The sequence below is a fragment of the Gigantopelta aegis genome, chromosome 6, assembly GCF_016097555.1.
Source record: "Gigantopelta aegis isolate Gae_Host chromosome 6, Gae_host_genome, whole genome shotgun sequence".
NCBI lineage: Eukaryota > Metazoa > Mollusca > Gastropoda > Neomphalida > Peltospiridae > Gigantopelta > Gigantopelta aegis.
Genome location: NC_054704.1, coordinates 72,992,971 through 73,017,714, shown reverse-complemented (window position 1 = coordinate 73,017,714; position 24,744 = coordinate 72,992,971). Strand labels below are relative to the sequence as shown.

The window sequence follows — 24,744 nt, the reverse complement described above, 5'->3', positions numbered from 1 at the left end:
AAAAATAAAACATTTCATTTAGATGGAGTATAGTGACCTTACACTAGGCTTTTGCCCCAAAATATGACCAGCCCACATTGGCCGTCGTTTATATAGCCACTTCTGTGTCAAGTAACAAAGATGGTGGCCTCCATTACGATTGTTTTTATGGAATTCATCTTTGTATGCAGTATTTAGTATGATAGTCAGCTGACCTGAATTCAAAAAGATCCTTGTGAAATGCAGCATTGGACAAAGAAGGCTGTCGGTAGTACAAATCAAAAGAAGAGTAGCGGTCAGAACAAACTTTTGAAAAGGCCTTGCATATTATATTATAGATACATGTTCCATAAATGGAATAAATATCAGTTTTGACTGTGTTTAAATTTAATACAGGAGATTTGATTGAGTCAGCCTCAGAGATGAATTCTGGACTTCCTGTCTCAGTGTTATCCCAAGATGTTTTTCAGAATTGTTGAATTGTGTCATTAAACTAATTAACCTTTTTTTAGGAATTATTATTATTTTATTTTTTTTCAATATAATATTAATAAAAAGTAAAATGCTGCCTGACTGTCTGATAAAAACATAAAAATGTGTATCTTTGTTTTCAGATTCTCAAAGGAAGTGGACAGAAAGCCAACCCAAAAGAAGTGGCTCAAGCTATAGTAGACAAATTACAGCCTACAAAGTTCTGTGAAAAGGTTGCATTCATTTTAATTCATTTCTGCTAAAAAAAAAAACATGGTTCAAGCATACTGTCCTGGGTACACACCTCAGCTCATTTCTGTTAGTTGAAAACCAAATCATTCTAAGGTTCAAGCATACTGTCCTGGGCACACACCTCAGCTGCCTCTAGGACAGTGGTTACTAGTTAGTTGTTATTGGTAACTGAGAGAAAGTCAATGTAATGGCCGCCACTGAAACTAATTCAAGGTCGGATCTGGTATTGGGATGCAGATCTATCACTTGTTAACCTGAAATGAATAAATGATTATTGAGCACCATCCAGTTAATACATTAACTATTGCGTGTATAATGGTACTCATTAATAATAGATACAAATGCAGATCTAGGGGTGGGGTCAAGGGGGTCAAAGACCCCCTGCTAAAAATAAAAACAAAAATATATTTTAGAGTACTTTCACTGCTAATATACAACTTCCATTTAAATAGCTAAACACCTATGGGACCAAGTAATGTTAAAGTTTGTACTGTTTCACAACACCACTAGAGCACATTGATTAATTAGTTATTGGCTATTGGATGTCAAATATTTTGTAATTCTGACAGGTAGCCATCGTAGGAAACACTCTACATTTTTGTTAATGCAGCAAGGAATCTTTTATATGCACTTTTCCACAGACAGGATAGCACATACCATGGCCTTTGACCAGTTGTGGTGCACTGGTTGGAACAAGAAAAACTGCAATCAGTTGAATGAATCACCAAGTAATATATCCGGTTCTAAGGGGTATCAGGTGTAGAGAGGTTTTGTTTTTTACTGACATTTAAAAATGGACCTTGATAAAAAGTCTTGCTTTGAGGGAATTCCCATTTACAGTTTTGAAGGGTGTCGCTGTATATGTAACTCAAGACAACTACCGTTTTGCAGGTTTACAAGTTCAGGTAATTAAATGACCTTTTTACTCTGTTCTTTTGTCTTTCAGATTGAGATTGCTGGTCCTGGATTTATCAACATCTTTCTCAACAAACAATATGTTTCTCAAGCTATATCAGATCTTCTGAAGAATGGTGTCCAGCCTCCACCACTGTCTCGGAAATGTCGAGTTGTGGTCGACTTTTCATCGCCAAACATTGCCAAAGAGATGCATGTCGGTCATCTGAGGTAAATTTAAAAAAAAAAATTTTTTTTTTATACAGATGTCTTGAATTGAGGGAAATGTTAATCGCTTCTCTAACTATGGGTACTACCATATATTGATACGATATAAATTCAAATACTAAGCGGAGCTAATATTCCTCTCCTTGAACTAGTTTCAGGGGAGTAATGGGAAGCATGATAGCTCACCTTAAATGGCTCTATCTAATTATCATAAGTACGAGATTGGGGGTTAGGGGTGTAGCTGCCCCTACTCCCAGTGCTGGAGCAAATCTTCACATTCAGGCAAAGATGATATTGAAGTTTGGGCAAAATGAGCTGGGCTGAAAACTTTTCACCATATATTTCCATCATTCTACTCACAATATAGGTTGTCATCCGTGTGAAAATGTGTAGTGATTCGTTTGCAACGCTATATAATTGATTGGTAATAATGTAAAGATGAATAAGGGTTATCCAGTGTTGGCATTTTCATTTACTTTGGACCAAAATCAGCCTGCATCCCAATAAAAATGGGAGCCCGTATGCCTATGCTAATTATATTGAAAAAAGGAAGAGCAAAGGAAAAAATGAAAAGAAAAAAGTGTATTAGGATGATTTTATAGATTGGTTAGGTTACAAGAAACTTTAATTTTTTTATGTCTAGTGTTGTCTTTGTGAAGTGGTACACAAGACAGGATATTTCAACCCTTTTTGGATATAAACACACAGAAAACAAGTTAAAATGAAATTCACTAATAAAATAGAAATTTGTATTTTGTGCAGGTCAACAATCATTGGTGAGACAATCTGTCGTCTGCTGGAGTGGGTGGGTCACGATGTGTTGAGGATCAACCACCTCGGAGACTGGGGCACTCAGTTTGGCATGCTCATCGCTCACCTCAAAGACAGCTACCCAAACTTCCTGTCGGTGCCTCCGCCCATAGCAGATCTGCAGACATTTTATAAGGTGTGCTGTAACAAATGTTTAATCAAATTTACAGAGCAATTTTTCCCTTTTCAACATTTCCTGTCCTCAACAAGTGCACACACAAGTGGTCTGGTCCTAACATCCCAACAGAAAACAGGATGGCCTAAAATTCTTGTTCTGTATGCGCCCTGTAGTTCCGGTCATGTGACTATAACTTTCTTCTTTTTCTCTTCGCTGTCGGGCTCGGATGTCTTTTCTTTGGCTCTGTTTTTTAGAGTCAAACTTCGGGGTTTTTTCCGTGTTAGTTTGTTTTATTATGATGGATTCTTATTATGCTTATTGCTTTTTGGCAGTTACACTTGTTTTAAGTGTTATTTATTCCAAATTTACTTGTGTTTTTCTTAAATACAGGTGTTTAAGCATTGAAAAATGCTTGTACAAAAACAGGCTTTGTAAATTCAGCCCTATATGTTAAAGAAATATCTCATTAATTACATACCATAAATTCCTATCATGAGCCTGAAAATTATTTGAACAAACACATTGCTCATGCAAATCTAGTTTTGGATATCTGTTTGCCTATTAAAATTAGAACCTGCTAGACATTGTTTTAACAGATTAAGGAAGAATTTTTTTATTTAACAATGCACTTGACACATATTTATATACTGTTTTATAGTGTTTGACATATTGTTAAGGATCACACATATACTGATGATAAAGAAAACCTGAGGTACGACTCCGTTGGTTACTATTTTGATTCATAACTGGTGTGACAAAGGCCATGGTATGTACTCTTCTGTCTGTGGGATGGTGCATATAAAAGATCTCTTGCTGCTAATCGAAAAGAGTAGCCAGTGAAGTGGCGACAGCAGATTTCCTCTCTAAATATCTGTGTGCATGGTCCTTAACCAAATGTCTGACACCATATAACCGTACATAAAATGTGTTGAGTACGTCGTTAAATAAAACATTTCCTTCCTTCCATACTATTTTGATTAGCAGCAAAGAATATTTTATTTGTACCATTCCCCAGACATAATAGTAGATACCACAGCCTTTGTTACACTAGTTGTGGAGCACTGGCTGGAATGAGAAATAGCCTAATGAGTCTGCCAACAGGGATTTATTCTAGACTGATCAAGTATCTGGAGAGTGCATACTATTATTCTAAGTACTGTTACACATGATGCAAGTCTATAGAAGGATGATTTTTATCTGGCAGTCTGACTGTATCATAGCTTGGTTAAAGTCACAGAACCTAGTTTCAACCCATAAAAAATGGACACTAAGTTTGGTCAACAGGGCTCAAACTTAAGAATTTGTCTCCCATAGCAATTTGTAAAAGAATTGCCATGATTGAAACAGCCCACCAATGGCAATTTTGAGCCTGCCTATGGCAATTTTTTTTTAAAAGTGACATTTGCAGAAAATTAATTTGACTGAAAGGTTATTTTGCTGTATGTAGACATATTTCAAATGTGAAAATGTTAAATATTGGCAGATTACATGTATGCACACCAGGTGGATATATTTTGCTATTGTTGAGGAATAGTACTGATGGCACAAAAGTGCCATCGCTAATGCTCTCTACCTACGTCAATTTATATTTCAACGACAGCAATTGCTGTCGTTAATTTTGAGCCCTGGGTCAAGCTACAAACCTATACAACAAAATAGAGTTACAATAGCGTGAAACAAGTATTTGTGACGATGAAACATGGAAATACCCTTAAAAATAGATTAGACCATTACTTCTCAGAAGTATGTTTGTTTAAATTTTTTTTTAGAAACACCAGGATGACCAGAAACACTGCATGCATGGAAAGGGATAATCTACACAATAAAATCTAAGTAATGTCTGATTGTAATTATCAAAAACAAATCTAATAGTGAAAAATATACCATAATATTTTTAAACTAGTGCTTGTCGCTTTAAAGACAGGTTAAAGTTTGGAAGAAAGTCATATATGGCTGAATGTTTAGAGACATCATTCTAGTATATGTTTGGAATATTTCGTGATTTGCTATTCAACATATAACATGCAAGTTTCTATTTATTCTTACTATTAATTTTTATTTCTCTTTCTTCATAATATTTTTATTGATATATATTTCAGCAAGCAAAAAACCGATTTGATGAAGAGGAGGATTTCAAGAAACGGGCGTACGAATGTGTTGTCAAACTTCAGTCCCACGAACCAGAGCACTACAAAGCCTGGCAGTTGATTTACAACATCTCTCGACAAGGTGAGAACACCAGTTAATTGTGAACCCTTCACTAAATAGCTTAGATTTCATACAATTTGAAATCTTGTCGTATTTACCAGAAGTGTTTAATTATGAATCGACCCATCACAAGTTTTCTTAAGATTTTATACAATATATGAAATCCAGTCATATTTACCAGAAATGATTATCATGGATCTTTGCAATTAAGGGGCGAGACGTAGCCTACTGGTAAAGTGTTCGCTTGATGCATGGTCAGTTTGGGATCGATCCCTGTCAGTGGGCCCATTGGGCTATTTCTCGTTCCAGCCAGTGCACCATGACTGGTACATCAAAGGCTGTGGTATGTGCTATCCTGTCTATGAGATGATGCATATAAAAGATCCCTTGCTGCTATTCGAAAAGTGTAGCCCATGAAGTGGCGACAGCAGATTTTCTCTCTCAATATATGTGTGGTCCTTAACCATATGTTCGATGCCATACTGTAAATAAAATGTGTTGAGTGCGTCATTAAATAAACCATTTCCTTCCTTCCTTTGCAATTAATTACAAGGCTTGAAATGTACAGGGAGAAAGAGACATATGCTTTTCAAAATTCACAATACACTTCTTAATAATCAGATTCATAAACAGCTTTTGCTTTCCATCTTCGAATATTATACAACTGTAGAATTTATACATGAACCAATGGCTGTGTTCTATAACTGCTTGTCAATTTCTTGCTTTTGTTTAAGTTTAAATTTGAGAAGCAAAGATTGCTTCCCACTCCACAAAATGGGTTTTGCTTCTTGCTTGTCTTGATACCTCAGATTTCATACAATTTAAATTCCAGAAGTGGTGAATTGTGAACTCTTCACAATATGCCACAAATATCCTAACTTTTGAAATACAATCACAAATCCTTCTCTAGATACCACATACATGTATGTCATATAATGTCTCACAATTCATTTATAGCATTTGAAATCTAGTCATATTTACAATACATAGTTAATCGTAAATACTTCACAAAATGAGAAATCTATAAATAGATAATTAATTTTTTTTAAACCTCTGCAAGTCCTATTTGTTACTTTTGCCCCACATAATTTGACAAAGTCTTTTATGTCTGACAAGATATAAATCAAAAGAAATATAAGATTGTTTGTAAAGGATTCATGGTTGAGTTATTCTAATAAATGTGACTGGATTTCAAATCATGTGAAATTTAAGGTATCTCGTGATGGATTCACAATTGAATTCTAGTAAATTTGACTGGGTTTCAAATCTTGTGAAAAATGAGGCATTTTGTAAAGAGTTAACAATTAAGTAATTGTAAATGTGACTGGCTTTTTAATCACATGAAATTTTAGGCATGTCATTAAGTGTTCATGATCAAATTAATACAAATATGATTGATTTGTTATTTTCTTATTTTAACATTTGGGAATGGAATAATTTTATCTTTGGAATGGAATAATTTTAATTTCCACGGAGTTTGTATTGAGTTAGATAGTATATTTTGTGGATAAGTTTGTTTTTGAAATAGCTTTACTAAAATTATTTTTCTTCTGCTCGTGTATCAGTTCGCATGAATATAAATGTTGTTTTTTTTCTTCAGAATTTCAAAAAGTGTATGACCGACTCAGTGTTACATTGATAGATCGAGGGGAATCCTTTTACCAGGAGTTGATGAAAGATGTCGTCAAATACCTGGACGATAATGGTATTGTATAGATCTTTCTAATTATAAATTAAAATATGTAGGTCTGAAAGTTATCTGCATTTAAACAAAAATAAAAAATTAGGATTCCACATTTCAATTTTATGGAAAACTCTTTTTTTGGTTCCGTGCCCTGTGATCATCAGAACCCATCGAAATCTTTTATTGTAATCATGTTAATGGGTAATGGACGTTTAATTCCATGATGTTTCCGAAATGTTGTCTGAAATCCATAGGCCTGAATTGTTAACCGACAGTGAGATTTGATAACTTGCATGATGAAAGCTGTAAACTATCTGGATGATAACGGTATTCTGTAGTTCTTTTTAATCGCACCGTTGAATATGTAGATCTAAAGAAGAGGATTCTTATAAAACACTGAGCATGATCTAACATAATAGTAGAGTGTTAATGGTAGAAAGTTTGTTTAGTTTAACGACACTACTAGAGCACATTGATTTGATAATCATCAGCTATTGGATGTCAAACATTTGGTAATTTTGACATATAGTCTTAGAAAGGAAACCCCCTACATTTGTTTTTATTAATAACAAGGATGTTTTGTATGCACCATCCCCCAGACAGGATAGCACATACCACCACCATGATATACAAGTCGTGGTGCACTGGCTAGAACAAGAAATAGCCCAAAGGTGATCCCAGACCGACTGCGCATCAAGCAGACCCTTTACCACTGGGCTATGTCCCACCCCTGTAAATGGTAGAGTGCTACATGAGTTGAAGTTAAAAAGTTTATTTTGTTTATTGACAGCGCAACATTTGTCCATTGGCAGTAAGGAATCTTCATTAGCAGTTAGGAATGCACTTTCACACAGACAGGACAGCACATACCTGGCAGACATTGGGCACAAGTTGGGATGAAAACCCCCCCAATGTGTCTGCCGAGAAGGTTTGATCCAGCACCCCAGTGCTCAAGTGAGATGTGATGAGTTATAGGACTCCCCATCCCAGCCATTACCCCACGACTAGTACATCCAAGACCATTGTATGTGGGAAACCATATGGAAAAAGATCTCTTGCTTCCACGAGTACAAAATATTGGACTCGATTATGTGAGGGTCAAACTCAACCGAAACCTGAGTACCCGACACTTACTAGATGATAATGAGACTAAGGAATAAATTAAAATAGCATTATGCATCTTAATTTCAGCGCTGAACATGGATGCCAAATCATGCTATTCGTGTATTGCATTCCACACATTCGACTTTTGTTTTCCCTTCATGTCTCATAGCCCTATAATGTGACCGGCGGCAAACATGGCAAAATGACAGAAACAAATACAATTAAATGAGAGTGCTCTTTCTTCTATTTTGTTCAATATCTTCATACTAAAGCTATGATAGTCAATGGAAGATACTTCAGCTTTCCTGTTATTTGTTGTTCATACAAGAGTAATGTGCCTTAGATGGCCTGGATCAATCAATCATTTAGTACATTGATTTTATTAACATTTTGAATGTATTTAATAGTCAAATAACTTGTTATGAATAAAGTGGTCAGACTACAGCTAAAAGATGATGGGGAATGTCAGGTGTGTGGCACAGATAGCCACAAGAGACAAGCACCTGTCACTGTTGGACAGACAAGGACTAGGATGTGGAGGTGGATAGTGAAAGAAGTTGAAAGATAGGAAAAGCTGCCAGATAGGGAAGAAATGAGATGAAATTCAAAGGAGAGAAAGGAAACGGGGCAGTGGGATTAAAAAAATAATAATAATAATAATAAAAAATAAAAATAACTTGTTATTTTTTAACACTTGCATCAGTAAGAAAATGTGACTTGTTAAATAATGACCAGTCTTTAGCTTAAACTATACTGAACAAAATAAGAAACTTCCGCTAACTTTGCTTGAACATAACTTGATGAAAACAAACCGGGGGAATAATTCGTATATATGTGTTTAAAGAGTGTTCCATGATGCATCGGTTGGTGCAAAAATCATGGCCATAGGTTAACAGAAACTGGGAGAAATTGTAGGGTAGTGTGGTAGGGGTTAAAAAAAAACCCACCCACTTAATAACGGGTATGACCACCTCTTGAATTGACTACTGCAGTGCATCACAGGCACATAGAATTGACTAAAGTGTTGATTTCTGCCTGTGGAATATTGTTCCATTCCTGAATGAGCGCTTGACGAAGTTTGTTGACGTTAGCAGGTGGGTTGGGACGACACCTTAATCGTCTGTCCAGACTATCCCAGACATGCTCGATGGGGTTGAGATCAGGACTTTTAGTGGGCCAGTCATCAATGAAATCAATGTTATTTGTCCTAAGAAAATTTACAGTGTCTCTAGCTGTATGAGAGGTGGCATTATCATGTTGAAAAATGGAGATGTTGGTGTTGTTATAGAACAGAGGAATGACGTGATGAGCGAGAATGTCATCGTGGTAACGTTGAGCATTTAAATTGCCATCAATGACGACTAGTGGTGAACGATAACCATGGGCAATGGCTGCCCAGACCATGCCACAACCCCCACCCCCGAAACGATCTCGTTCAAGAACACAACAGTCAGCATAGCGTTCATTTCTCCTACGGTAGACGCGCATCCTGCCATCACCACGTTGTAAAGAAAATCTGGATTCATCCGAAAAAAGAACGGAATTCCAGCGTGTTAGCAGCAGTAGCAGTGGCAGTTTGGAATCGATTGCACAAATGCTTGTTCATGATATAGCGGTCTTGACCACGTGTTGTAACACGCGTACGTCCACGACGTGGCAAGTCGTTGGTGCTTCCTGTCATTCGAAATTTTACGCGAAGATTTCATATCGCTCGACTAGAAGTCCCAACATGCCTTGCAACGTCTTCTGTCGACATACCAGCATCAAGCATGCCAATCGCCCGTTCGCATAAATTATTGGGTATTCTTGGCATACTAAAAATGTAAAAAACGTTAATATGTTTACAAATTTTGAAGAGTTTTCATTCACTTGACAACAGTGTCAGTAAGACAAGTAAAACAAATTGACCGAATACTACACGGGACATGTCAAACCGTGCATGCACGTGCAAATTGAATTTCACGATTAACAGTGCAAAAATAATCGATAATACTACCTATATAATTTCATTACACAATGAATTCTTTAACACAACAAATACTATATGTACAAATCGGAAGTTTCTTTTTTTTGTTCAGTATACCGGGTAGTTGTGTTTTTGTCATGCCCCATGACTAATGCATCAAAGGTCATGGTATGTATTGTCCTGTCTATGGGAAAGTGCATATAAAGGATCCCTATAAAGAATATGGCAGCAGCAGGTTTCCCCTCTTTTTCTCTTATCAATCGATTGTCAAAATAACCACACATGTATGTTAGACATCAAATAGCCATAGTTTAAAAGGTGCTAAGGTGTCTTAAAACAAATATTCCTTTCTTTTCCTTTTATGGACATCTGTGCCACACACATGCCATTTCCCATCAGCTTTAGATGTGAGCTTAATCTTCAGGTAGAGTTTTCTTCAAATGAGAAAATGATGATAAACGTTTTCTTTGATTTCGTACCCTGTTACATGAGTTCTAAAAAAAAGAAGTTTGTTTTATTTAACGACGCCACTAGATCACATTGATTTTTTATCTTATCATCGGCTATTGGATGTCAAACATATGGTCATTCTGACAGTTTTTTTAGAGGAAACCCGCTGTCGCTACATAGGCTACTCTTTTACGACAGGCAGCAAGGGATCTTTTATTTGTGCTTCCCACAGGCAGGATAGCACAAACCATGGCCTTTGTTGAACCAGTTATGGATCACAGGTCGGTGCAAGTGGTTTACACCTACCCAATGAACCTTGTGGAGCACTCACTCGGAGTTTGGAGTCGGTATCTGGATTATAAATCCCATGCCTCGACTGGGATCTGAACCCAGTACCTACCAGTCTGTAGACCGATGGCCTAACCCCGACGTCACCGAGGCCAGTTACATGAGTTTTATGCACAATGTCATTTTTTTTTCTTTTCTGGTAAGGTTTTCTGAAGAAAGAAGAGGGTCGGATGGTGATGTTTGTGCCTGGTGAGTCTGTCCCGCTGACGGTCGTCAAGTCAGACGGGGGATTCACGTACGACACTTCCGACTTGGCAGCTATTCGACAGCGGCTTATCGATGAGAAGGCAGACTGGATCATATACGTAGTAGATTCAGGACAGGTAATAAATGGTTTAAACCTGATTTTGTAGGTAATAAACAGTTTAAACCTGATTTTTTTGGTAATAAACGGCTTAAACCCGATTTTTTTGGTAATAAACGATTTAAACCCGATTTTTTTTGGTAATAAACAGTTAAACCTGATTTTTAAGGTAATAAACGGTTTAAACCCGATTTTTTAGGTAATAAATGGTTTAAACCTGATTTTTTAAAGGTAATAAACAGTTTAAACCTGATTTTTAGGTAATAAGCAGTTTAAATCTGATTTTTTAGGTAATAAACAGTTTAAACCTGATTTTTTAGGTAATAAACAGTTTTAACCTGATTTTGTTTGGTAATACATGGTTTAAACCTGATTTTTTAGGTAATAAACAGTTTTAACCTGATTTTTTAAGTAATAAATGGTTTAAACCGATGGGGATCGATCTTAGACTGACCATGCATCAAGCGGTCACTTTACCACTGAGCTAAGTCCCGACCCCACCTCAACAAAGTCAAAATATAGGGGTTTTTTCTTTTAGGTGACATTGTCAACTTAAACCTAATGCCATACCTTAAACCTAGTTTTTCACAAACAATAAGTGCCAAATCAATGAAACTTAAGTCATAGTTGAACCTGTGGCTATTCTTTTGCATCTTTTTTTTTTAATTGTAATGTCCTAGATTACTAAAGCTTGGGTCACAGTTGGACCTGTAGATGTTTATCTTAGTTCATGTTAAAAAATGATAATTTCTTATAATGTTTTTATAAATAATTATATATATAATTTTAAAAAATAAAGCTGATTGAATATAAATTTTAGATCACAAAAATATCATATGAAAACTGTTCTAGCCAGTGCACCACGACTGGTATATCAAAGGCCGTGGTGTGCACTATCCTGTCTGTGAAATGGTGCATATAAAAAAATCCCTTGCTACTAATAGAAAAATATAGTGGGTTTCCTTTCTAAGACTATATGTCAAAATTACCAAATGTTTGACATCCAGTAGCCAATGATTAATAAAATCAATGTGCTCTAGTGGTGTATTTAAACAAAACAAACTTTAAAAATAATAATTTAAAATAATGTTTTTATAAATAATTTTGTTTTTTATTTTTAAAAATGAAGTCCAGTTAAATGTAAATTTTAGATCAAAATATCATATTATGAAAACTGTTTACACCAAATCAGTTTATGGTTGACAAGACATTTAATTGCATGCAATTCATGTTTTGTATTTCAGGCATTACATCTGAACACCATTTTCGCAGCGGCTGAACTTGTGGGCTGGAGTAGTCCCCAGCTTCACCGGGTTGAACATGTTGGATTTGGAGTTGTCCTCGGGGAAGACAAGTAAGTGATATAATTTCTATAGACATTACCTGTCCTCAAACAAGTGCACCTCCCCCCCACGCAAGTGGTCTGGTCCGAACATCCCAACAGCCAATGGGATGGCCTAAATTCTTCTACTGCATACTGCTCTCTAGTTCCGGTCACATGACTGTAACTTCCTTCTTTTTCTCTTCGCTAAAGGGTCTGGACGTCCTTTTGCTTGGCTCTGTTTGGAGTCAACTTTTTTATAAGACCTTTGGTTTTGTATTAGTGTTTGGGTGAAATGTTTTTCACCTTCGTTTTCATTAGCTTTCGTATGTTCTTTTCGCGTATTTCACTTGACTTTCCAAGCGTTTAATTACATGAAATGTTGTTTATATTGCCGGTTGTCGTGTCGGACGCCATTTGCAAAATGGCGTCTGTGTTGACTGGCTTTGTGTTTGGGTGAAATGTTTTTCACCTTAATTTTCGTTAGCTTTCGTTAGCTTTCATATGTCTTTCGCGTATTTCGCTTGACTTGCCAAGTGTTAATTACATGAAATGTTGTTATATCGCCGGTTGTCGTGTCGGACGCCATTTGCAAAATGGCGTCTTTATTTACCGGCTTTGTATTTGTGTTATGGTTGGTTTTTCTTTCTTTTCACAGATTGAAAAATTACTATTATCATATCTGATAATGTTCAGGCGACTAGTTCGAGCGTGTTACGCTGCAAGAAGTTAGCCGGCGGCGACCTAGGTTGTCGTGTTCGTGTGGCCTCACTTCTAGATGCGACCTTTGTGCGGGCTTGTCTGATGTCGAGTTCGCGGCTTACCTGAAGGTGGTGTCAGCGAGGACCAAGAAGGTGGAATCTTCGAGGACCAAGAAGGTGGAATCTTCGCCTTCGATTGCTGACTCCGTGGCGGAAGAGTTACGTTCAATTCTACCGACCATGCTGGAAGAAACAATGGCGTCAATGGCGACCTTACCTAAACCGGCGAGTTCGGGGTCAGGTCCGGTTCCAGTCCCCTCTTCAGGGGGTGCGGCTTCTTCAGCTCCACCGTTACTTAAGACTTCGGATGACAGGCCTGCGGTCTCTACGCAGCCCTCTAAGAAGCCGGCTCATTCAGATAGACGCTCCACGGATTCCAAGGCTCACCGATCTTCGGCGGGGAAGTCCTCTTCGGCGCATCGGAGCCGGGACCGTAGCCGTTCCACATGACCTGTATGGCTCCCTACGGGTTCCACAGATCGTCAGCGCCAACCTTCAGTTGATGTGGCTTCCAAGGCCTCCGAGGGCTAGACGGGACCATCCACGGTCCGGTTTAACCAGCGGCTTCCATTACGGTACATCGATTGGCCTGTGCTCGAGTTCTACGAGACTTTGGTGATGAAGCGCCTGCGGCATCTGTCATTGAAGAGCCCGACTCTACGGACCATATGACTATGAGGGATTGCTTGGCGGCCGTCTACGACATGTTGCCGTCCTTGCCACATCCAACGACGATGTGGTCATCCGTTCCTTGGTATCCACACGGGACCGCCCACGGTCCGGTTCTCCGGTATCTCCATCGGGCCATGACCAGAGCGACTGGCCTGTTCACGGGTGCTACGTGACTTTCTGATGATGTATCGGTTCATGCGGTGCTGGAAGATCTGGATGCGGCGGACCACCTGTCACTGAGGGATTGTCTGGCTGTCATATCTGATATGCTACCGCCGCTGGCCCATCCACCGGTTTCAGCCAAGAAGGGTCCGGGTTCGATGATCGCCACGGAGGTTCCACCGGCAGATATCGGCATTCGATCGTTGGCTGCCACAGGCCCCCGTCGGTTTACACGGCTACCAGTAACTGGCCCGTGCGTATCGTTGTTCCAGCAAGCAGACGGAGCCCTGTAACGAATTGGAAAATTGCGTCATCGGCTCACCGTTCGGTACCGTCGTCCCGTGATCGATCGAAGTGGTGCAGTGTCCAGGGTTCCACCGGCTCCTGCCGGTCCGTGTACATCGTACCGTCCACACCAGTCGGCAGCTGATTCGGCGTTCAGGGTTACACCGGCTCCTGACGGGACCGTCCACGGTCCGTGTTTCCGATGCAGCCAGTACATTGGATCGAAGTGCCTGTGCCAGGTTACTGACCGATTTTCCAGATGATGCGTCGGCACCTTCCGTTATAGAAGATCCCGACGCAGTGACCCACATGGCTGTGACTGTTTGTCTCGCTGCGGTGTATATGCTTTCGTCACTTCACAGTCCACTCGCACCATTCTAGAAGGTTTCCGTTTGAGGACTGCTCCGATGTCGGTTTACTTGAGTAGACTTCGTTTGTGCCGTTCCCCATTCGTCACAACGAACGTATCCCGTCTTCAACCTATCCTTCAACGGTGTGACGCCGGCCTTGGATGACGCTGTTTCCGGCGGGACCAGACGTCTTCCTAGAACTTACAGATTGGCACGTCCTGTCGATGGCTTCAGTTCAGCGTACATGTTGTACATGGCGACCATAACTCCTCATGTGCAGGATGCCAGAGGATATGCCTTGTTCTAGCCGTCGACTTTGATGTTGGTCTACCTTATATCTTCCGTGACGTCGATGTGCACTACGATTGCACACTATCGTCAACCGACTTGCCTGAAGCGATCCATTCTTGACTTTCAGCACAAGCCGGTAATCTTGGCAGACCTGTGGTCTACATACGGCTCTTTGCCGTGAAGGGGTTCGACGTTACAAGCGTTCCGGGTTGGTGACGAAGAAAGTCTACTGGTCCGGTCACTTGTGTTGAGATCCCGTGCACCGATATTCTCTTGTTCGAGGAAGGTTCAGCGACATTCGGCAGATCGTTCTCTATATCCGGTGGCGATGCAAGACAGTCGCTACTTCCGCTGGTTCCGGAAGTTATCCAGTTGCCATCACGTGGTACGGGGTTTTACCGTCACCGTTTTCCTATGGTTCATTGCGGCTTATCAACTCACTGACGTTTACTGTTGTTACCGCCAGAGTTCGTGACCGATGCTGTCTAGATGGTCTCTGCTGCTGTTTCGCACCGGGTGGTGTGACGGCCGTGGATTTTAGCCGGTTGCTGTTTTGCGTTGCTTCACTTCCAGGTATATCGGGCATGTAGCGTAGCGAGTTGCTACGCTGTCTTGGCTCTTGCCTGTATCACGGGGTCGCTGTTTCCGATGTCTTGATTCCTGAATCACTCTATTACTGTTTCATGAAGTATCATTGCAAGAGTAATTTTGACGTCGGCGCAACATTTTATGCTTAGAGGTCGCGGTATCCAGTTTGTTTCTGAATCCATGCATTCAGTACAATAACGCAGATTTGCTGATCCGGTTACCAGTCGCCTTGCAGTCCAGTCCCTGTTGGTGGCTGTGGTTTCCAGATGAAGCCGATCTACACATCAACCTGTTGGAGATGTTGTCAGTTACGTCATCTTTCATTGGCGAGAGATGCTGTCAGGCGCCTCTCTCATGGTAGCCACAGACAGTACCACCGCGGTGGCTTATATCAACCGTCAGGGCGGAACCCACTCCAGCAGTCTGCTGCAGTTGACTTATCGTCTCTACAAGCTGGTTGACGAGATTCCGTTGCAACTTCGGGCTCGCCATATTCCAGGGGTTTCCAATGTACTAGTCGACACACTGTCTCGGCCGTCGTCTCCACAGCCGACGGAATGGATGCTCCATCCCGAAGCGTTTCGATGGGTGTGCGACAGACTTTGGACACCAAACATCGATCTCTTCGCCACACGATTCAACCATCAGCTGAGGGTTTACGTGTCTCCAGTGCTGGATCCCGAAGCTCTGGATCTCGACGCCTTGGCCATCAGCTGGGAACAGATGGACGCGTACGCTTTTCCTCCACCAATCCTCCTTCCAAGGGTGCTTCAGAGGTTTCAGCTGTACCATTGTCGCCTGTTACTCATTGCTCCAATGTGGCCATCCAGGATGTGGTATCCAGATCTAATACGTCTTGCCGATCCACATCCTTTACCGCTGCCAGACTGGGATCATCTGTTGCTGCATCCCACGTCAAGACTATACCATCCACGTCCGCAGTTGTTCCAACTGCACGCGTGGACTTTATCGCCAAGAGTTTGAGAAAGAAAGGTTTTTCTTCACAGTCTACGGCGGCCATTTTGAAAGCGCACAGATCATCTACTACTGTGGCTTACAACGTCAGATGGCTTTGCTTTCACCGAGGGTGTGTCCGGCAAAACCTCAAACCTCAGACGATCCAGATACTTCGTCTTGCTGGGTTTTTTTGCTGTATCTGCGGACCACTTTACGATTAAAGGGGTCTACCATCGCTGGGTACGTTTCGGTCATCGCTACTGTTCGTGATGTCGCTACTGGAACGAAGTTATCGGGTATTCCTGAGATCCATAAGATGATCAAAGGGTTTCGCCTTGATGATCAAGTACACCGGTTTCGGCCACCAAGATGGGACCTGAATCTGGTGTTACGAGCGTTATCGACCGCACCTTATGAGCCGATCGAATCCTCTTCCCTGCAAGACTTGATGCGGAAGACGGTGTTTTTACTCGGTTTTGCCACGGCTGCCCGTGTCTCAGAACTCCATGCTCTTGATGTAGACTTGGTACGTTTTCACCAAGATCGGCGTGCAGTCAACTTGGGGTTACTCATGAACTTTGTTGCAAAGAATCAGTTACCAGACCAAGCGCCTCGTTCGTATGTTGTGCAGGCCCTCTCCTCTATCGTTGGTCCGGCGGACGTTGAGGACTTGGCGTTGTGCCCTGTCAGAGCCCTGCACCAGTACATCGAGAGGACCAGATCTTTTCGACAACATCGCAAAAGACTTTTCCTTTCCTGTAACCAGAGTCGGTTGAGGGATCTTACCAAGAACACGGTGGCCACCTGGATCCGGTCTTCTATCCTGACCGCCTATCAGAAGGAGGGTTTACCTGCTCCGTCTGCTTCTAATCCGCATGAACTCCGTGCCTTGGCTGCCACGATGTCCCTGCACTGCAACACACCCATTCAGCACATTATCACTGGTTGGTTCTGGGCTACGGACTCCATCTTCGCCAACTATTATCTGAGGGATGTCTCCACAGAAGACGTTGAGGGGTTCCATCATCTGGGTCCGGTTGTTGCTGCACAGACTCTGTTGAATACAAGCCGTCCTCGTCGCCGTTGATGTCTGTCTGATTCTGGGCTGCATACCGAGATGTCCATCGAATCGACAGATGAGGATTGCTTAGACTTTTGTTCTTTTGCACAGTTCACGTACTGGTGCCGGAACTTTTGTCTCGATAACCTTTACCCTGCACTGCATGTGGTTATTGGTTGTCGTTATTGAACTAACAGATCTTTGGTGTACTAGACAGAAAACACTCGGGGGTCTTGTTTTGTTCAATGTTCTGACGGATGCACCTCATTAGGTTGTCGCTTGTTATTGAAAAACTATAACACTTCAATACGTGAGGGTTACCTAACACCTGCATCCCTGGTGGCTACGTCTTCCCACCCTGTCAGAACCAGCATGAGATGTGGCTTCCGCCTCCTGGTCCATGTGTTCTAGGAGCCGTACCTGCCACTGCTGACGGATGCCACCATTCTGGTTGTTGTTACTAACATCACCTGCATTGGTCTGTGACGGGCATCCCTAGGATGAGGGCTTACCAAGGTTGGCCTTATTCTTCCACTAGTCAGCCTCTTTCCGGTTGGGGAGTTATCACAAGCATCTACGGATCTCGGCACCCACCACCATCTGTTGAATGCTGCACTTGTTTGAGGACAGGTAATGTCTATAGAAATGGAGAAAACTTGAGTGTTTTCTCTTTTATAGATACATTACCTGTCCTCAAACAAGTGCACCTCCCCCCCACGCAAGTGGTCTGGTCCGAACATCCCAACAGCCAATGGGATGGCCTAAATTCTTCTACTGCATACTGCTCTCTAGTTCCGGTCACATGACTGTAACTTCCTTCTTTTTCCCTGAGCGCATCGCACGGAGAACAGGAAACGGGGAGGCCCGGGCGGGATGAATCTTGAGGACAGGTAATGTATCTATAAAAGAGAAAACACTCAAGTTTTCTCCAGTTAGATGTTTTATTCTTTTACAGATGTCTGTTGCTAAGGAACATCATATTAGCAAACCCTGTAGTTGTCCACATCAGTTGGAAATGCCATGGACTTTTAATTCTCTATAACACTTATTTTGCTTTGGACTATATATATATTATTTTTTTCTTGGCATGTTTTTTGCAGTACACATTTTATTAATTGTAGAGGTATTAAATGCTAGATTTTCATACCTCTCTGCAACTTTCCAGATGGTATTGATATCACAAATTTTGTGTGTCTGGCTCTCAGAACACAACATGTTTTTATATGTTGTAAATTTTATTTATGATTTCAGGAGACAATTTAAACCTTATTTTTATTTTTTGCTCGTACACATCCAGCAGTTGATTTTAGCTTAAATAAGGCTTTGATACTGCCCCTTCACTTATATTACCATCAACATGTATGTATATGCTGAGATTTTTAAATTGCCTCAGATCATTTTGCTGCATTATCTTGATATTGATAATTGGTTTTCTGTGTCTTTACATTCAACGTCTGTGCATTGCTGTATGCTGCAAGTTTATTGAATCTTGTTTGAATAATACTCAAATCTTTTGTAGACATTAAATAATTCATAGAGGTAAAATGTAACGAAGGGGATTTAGTGTTATGATCTAAGCAGTAACGGACATAAGAGAATCCCTCTAAGCAAATTTCCTTTTTTCCAATATATATTTTGGAGGGGAGCGTGACTTGATCTCCACCTTAGAAACTTCCCTCCCTACAGTCTAGATCCCCCTCCAGCATACATTCCTGCAGATACTTTGTTCCAGGCTTGATTTACCTTGAGAAAATTGAACTGCTTCTCATCAATGCACACCTGAGTAGAGTTGCATGTAATTATTACACGGTGGTGGGAGACAGGCCCATTAGATATTTAATTAACATATACATGTACCATGCAGTGGCATACATTTTCAAGACTTCGTGACTTGTTATGAAATTACATTTTTACTGCCATTCATCAGTTTCATAGATTAAAAGTTAACGTCATCATTATAATTCATCATACTACATGTATATACAAGATCTAGGTTCGTGTGCACCTAGAGAATTGTGTGACATTATCATCGCAGAGATGCAATACAAAAGAAGTGTTGCAGGTGTTGACATTCTTAGTATCCGTGCACTGTGTTTAATTTCCTTCCTGCATGTTACATGCATGTACATATACCCTACTTCACAAAGGAAAGTTCAGCAGCCTGCACATTAACAATGCAGCTCGTTACAATATTATATAGTGATTTATTGGTTTCACTTAGGTACCATTTTTATTACATACCTATTCAATCATACTATAGTGAAAAAGACATTTTCAAACTGTGTGATAAATTTATCTTGTATCACATGTATGTGTGATCTGAACCGGAACTTTTGAATGGAGAATTCCCTTTTTATTTTTACTAGGATTAGCACTTTTTTTGTTACTGACGTCATATATCTTTTACAAATTGAGTCACTTTGTGTTATAAATATTACACAAGATTGTTGCAGAGTATGATTTTTAACGTTAAGTAAATCAATAAAAGGTGTATTGATCATAGATTTATGAAAGTCTAATTAAATTAAGAATTGTTTTAGTAAATAAAAGATGGTATGTAAAAAAATACAGAACTTCACATACGTTGTTTTCGCTTCCTATTTATTGCACTCGTTTATTTTGTGCAAAAATATACCACGAGACCGCGTACCAGTATAGTTAGGTGCAAAATAAACTTGTGCAAAAAATATACCACGAGACCGCGTACCAGTATAGTTAGGTGCAAAATAAACTTGTGCAATAAATAGGAAGTGAAAATAATGTATGTGAAGTTGTGTATTTATATTACAACTCTGCAGTGATCACTTGTGCTATGCGATTTAAGACAACCAAGAGTACATACATGTTTTATTACACCAGTAATAAATATTATGGAAAAATGATGCTTCAGAATGGTTCACATTAAAAGTAGAAAGCTAATTTTGAAGTGTACAATTCTAGTTTTGTTTATTTATGCTCTTGTAGTGATGATTATGACATATTGGTCTTGCTTTATTGGACATCTGTGTTACAGTTGTGTAAACTTTGGTATAACAGACAAATGTTTAACAGCCAAATAAAGTACAGTAAGTACATATGTAGCTAGTATAATAAAACATTTACCCTTTTCATTTGATATTTAGAGCATTATCAAATTTACATGCATTTTGTTGTGTATGATAGCAGTCACAAGTACATGTATGTTTGATCTATTCGATATGGTTTTCACACATGTCAAATACTGTTAAAGGCGCAGATCCTGGTTTCAGCCTGTAAAAATGGACACTAAGTTCAGTTGTTTTACAAACCTGCAACACACTTGAATAAGGTTATAACCGAGTGAAGCTAGTGTGTGATGTTTAATTGTGAAAATACTGTCTAGATATGACCAGAGCTTTTTTCGATAAACATTACTTCTCAGATTAACATGTGTTTTTAGAATCATAAAAAATGCATTTTGGAGTATTACAAAAATCTGGATGATCAGCTCATCTTCAAGTGTACGATAATGAATATTTGAAATAATAAAATGTAAGTACTTCCAATTTAAATTATCAAAAACGGCTTTAATAGTGAAAAATATGTTGTAGTGCAGGGGTGGGGATTAAAAGCCCTTTTTTCCCGGTCTGGGACCGATTCTCGATCTCTGAGACAATGTAGTGTTTAAAAACTAGATTCTGTCACTTTAATAATGTTATTTTGTTAAGGACTTTACATGGTCTATTGTTGAATTCTGTGATTGATTGATATACATGTACTTATAGTAAGAGTCTGAGGACTTAACGTCATTTGTTTAGTCGTTTTACTATTAGTCAGTTGTAAGTACCGTTACATCTCCATTCTAGTGGGCTTCTTTTTCTTTCTTTCTTTTGAAGGGGGGGGGGGGGGGCTTTAAAGCAGTTGCATTTGATCTCACAACAAATTCTTGCTGACATTACACATTATTGTGACGTGTGTGTTAATAAGACCAATGCAAGCTTTACCGATATTAATAATTTAACAGTGAGCTTTTTTATATTTCTCCTTGAGATACACAACAACTTCCTGTGCTTTATGCATCTCTATATCCAGTATTTACCAAGATGCAATAAATATCTTGTTATTGCCATCTTTGTCAATGTATTGGTTAGTTTTCTAAGTGTCTGCTGTTCTTAAGTCTTTGATGGATTGATCTTTTTGTGATTGTGAACTGTACAGGAACTTCCTCTTTCTGCATTTCTATATCAGAATCAGGTCAACTCTTGAAAGTGACAGTCCTTAGTTTTTAAAAACTAGACATATTTTTTTCAAGTAGAGCCATTTTTTGATAATTGAAATTAGAAATTAGAAATTAAAAGTTAAAAATTAAATTACTTGCATTTTATTGTTTAGATTATCCATTTCCGTACATGCCAAGTGTTTCTGATATTTGTGATACAATTTGAAATGCATCTTTTGTAATTATAAAAATGCACATATCATTTGGGAATTAATGGTTATTGCTTGAGATGAGATCTAGTCTATTTTTAGAGGGTATTTCCAGATTTACTAGTTGCTCCTTGAATTAATTCCCTTTACTTGATAACCCCATTCTAGTAATTCAGCACACTCCTGATATTTACGTCTTGGAAAATAACAACACCACTAGAGCACATTGATTTATTAATCATCGGCTGTTGGATGTCAAACATTTGGTGATTTTGATATATAGTCTTAGAAAGGAAGCCCGCTACATTTTTTTCCCATTAGTAGCAAGGGATCTTTTATATGCACTTTCCCACAGACAGGATAGCACATACCATGACCTTTGATATACCAGTTGTGGTGCACTGGCTGGAGCGAACTTTTGGAAAGAGCTTGTAATTAATTAAGTACTGTTTTACAGTTTCTATGCTTTAAAAAACCCAACGTTTGTACGGTGGGAGGCGTACATGTATGTGTAAAAAAGCCCACCCACAGATCAATTTAATTTCCTGCAATACTGCTGCAGAATTGGTCATAATTTATTCAGTGGCAGATCTGACAGAACAACTCTGACTTGTAATATTTGAATATTTCATTAGAAGTAATTGGCATGGTTTGTTGAAAACAACATGGTATTGTTATGTTAAAGACTATCACCTTTCTGTCATTCCCACATCTGACTTGTAAGATTTGACTATTTCAGTAGAAGTAATTGGCATGGTTTGTTGAAAACAACGTGGTACTGTTATGTTAAAGACTAACACATTTCAGTCATTCCCACATCTGACTTGTAAGATTTGACTATTTCAGTAGAAGTAATTGGCATGGTTTGTTGAAAACAACGTGGTACTGTTATGTTAAAGACTATCACATTTCTGTCATTCCCACATCTGACTTGTAAGATTTGAATATTTCAGTAGAAGTAATTGGCATGGTTTGTTGAAAACAACATGGTATTGTCGTGTTAAAGACTATCACATTTCTGTCATTCCCACATCTGACTTGTAAGATTTGACTATTTCAGTAGAAGTAATTGGCATGGTTTGTTGAAAACAACGTGGTACTGTTATGTTAAAGACTGTCACATTTCTGTCATTCCCACATCTGACTTGTAAGATTTGACTATTTCAGTAGAAGTAATTGGCATGGTTTGTTGAAAACAACGTGGTACTGTTGTGTTAAAGACTGTCACATTTCTGTCATTCCCACATCTGACTTGTAAGATTTGACTATTTCAGTAGAAGTAATTGGCATGGTTTGTTAAAAACAACGTGGTACTGTTGTGTTAAAGACTGTCACATTTCTGTCATTCCCACATCTGACTTGTAAGATTTGACTATTTCAGTAGAAGTAATTGGCATGGTTTGTTGAAAACAACGTGGTACTGTTGTGTTAAAGACTGTCACATTTCTGTCATTCCCACATCTGACTTGTAAGATTTGACTATTTCAGTAGAAGTAATTGGCATGGTTTGTTGAAAACAACGTGGTACTGTTATGTTAAAGACTGTCACATTTCTGTCATTTGTGATGCATGATCCATATCAGTGTCAGCAGAACTTTAGATTGCACCAAAGTCAAAAATTAAAGTTTGTTTTGTTTATTGAAACCAATAGAAGAAGGAAATGGTTTATTTAACGACGCGCTCAACACATGTTATTTACGGTTATATGGCGTCAGAGAAACCAATAGAGCACATTGATTTATTAATCATCAGCTAATGGATGTCAAACATTTAGTAATTTTGGACCAATATAGTCTGAGAGGAAACCTGCTATATTTTGTAATTGATAGCAAGAGATGTTTTATATATGCACACTCCCATAGACAGGATAACACATAACACGGCCTTTGATTTGTTTAATGACATCACTAGAGCACATTGATTAATTAATCATCGGCTATTGGATGTCAAACATTTGGTAATTCTGACACATAGTCGTCAGAGGAAACCCGCTACATTTTTCCTAATGCAGCAAGGGATCTTTTATATGCACTTTCCAACAAACATGAAAGAACATACCATGCAAAGCCTTTGACCAATTGTGGTACACTGGTTGGAATTTGGAAAAAACCCAGTGCACTGGCTGGAATGAGAAATAGCCCAATGAACCCACCGATGGGTATCGATCCCAGACCAAGCACACATCAAGCAAGCACTTTACCACTGAGCTATGTTGGAACTCTCTTAGATTGCACCAAAGTCAAAGTGATAAATGTTATGCTCAAAATATGTATGACTATAATGATCATGCTCACATAAACATTAATTATGAATTACAAACATGCTGACCTCAAAATGTTTCACCTTAAAACCAGTTAAATGTTGAGGTTTAATTGTAGATTAAAATAACTTTGAAATGCATTTCTGAATATATATTTACAACTCTTCAACAGCTGCACTAAAAAAAAGACTTTGAAGCGACAGAAAAACCAGTGGCTCCCAAATTAGTGAGTAAGGAATGTTTTATTTAATGACGCACTCAACACATTTTATTTACGGTTATATGGCATCAGACATATGGTTATGGACCACACAGATATTGAGATAGGAAAACTGCTGTGGCCACTTCATTGGCTACTGTTTTTTTAATTAGCAGCAAGGGATCTTTTATATGCACCATCCCACAGACAGAATGACACATACCACAGACTTTGATATACCAGTTGTGGTGCACTGGCTGGAATGAGAAATAGCCCAGTCCTGTCTGTTGGATGGTGCATATAAACGATCCCATGCTGCTAATCAAAAAGAGTAGCCCATGAAGTGGCGACAGCAGGTTTCCTCTCTCAACATCTGTGTGGTCCTTAACCATATATCTGATGCCATATAACCTTAAATAAAATGTATTCAGTGCATCGTTAAATAAAATATTTCCTTCCTTCTTACAGCTACTGCTTAAACAGTATGTTGGGTATCTACAAACAGTTCCTTCAGGGTTTTTGTTTCCAATTTTTTTTTTTTGGTGTTTTGAAATACTAATGAAGCAAGTTACTGACTGGTATATTTTTCATGTCTAATTTTCAATTATGACTGTCTGGATTTCGGAAGCTGAACAT

General features: G+C 39.1%; 1 protein-coding gene across 1 annotated transcript in view; it reads left to right on the top strand.

Annotated features, from left to right (window-relative positions):
• Positions 1 to 24,744, top strand: part of LOC121374268 (arginine--tRNA ligase, cytoplasmic-like) — a 246,370-nt gene that overhangs the window by 15,877 nt on the left and 205,749 nt on the right. Inside the window, exons 4-10 of the mRNA XM_041501304.1 lie at positions 594 to 683; positions 1,649 to 1,827; positions 2,587 to 2,770; positions 4,852 to 4,981; positions 6,561 to 6,665; positions 10,657 to 10,835; positions 12,061 to 12,170. Coding sequence (XP_041357238.1) covers positions 594 to 683; positions 1,649 to 1,827; positions 2,587 to 2,770; positions 4,852 to 4,981; positions 6,561 to 6,665; positions 10,657 to 10,835; positions 12,061 to 12,170 — 977 coding nt within the window. The remainder of the gene's footprint in view (positions 1 to 593; positions 684 to 1,648; positions 1,828 to 2,586; positions 2,771 to 4,851; positions 4,982 to 6,560; positions 6,666 to 10,656; positions 10,836 to 12,060; positions 12,171 to 24,744) is intronic.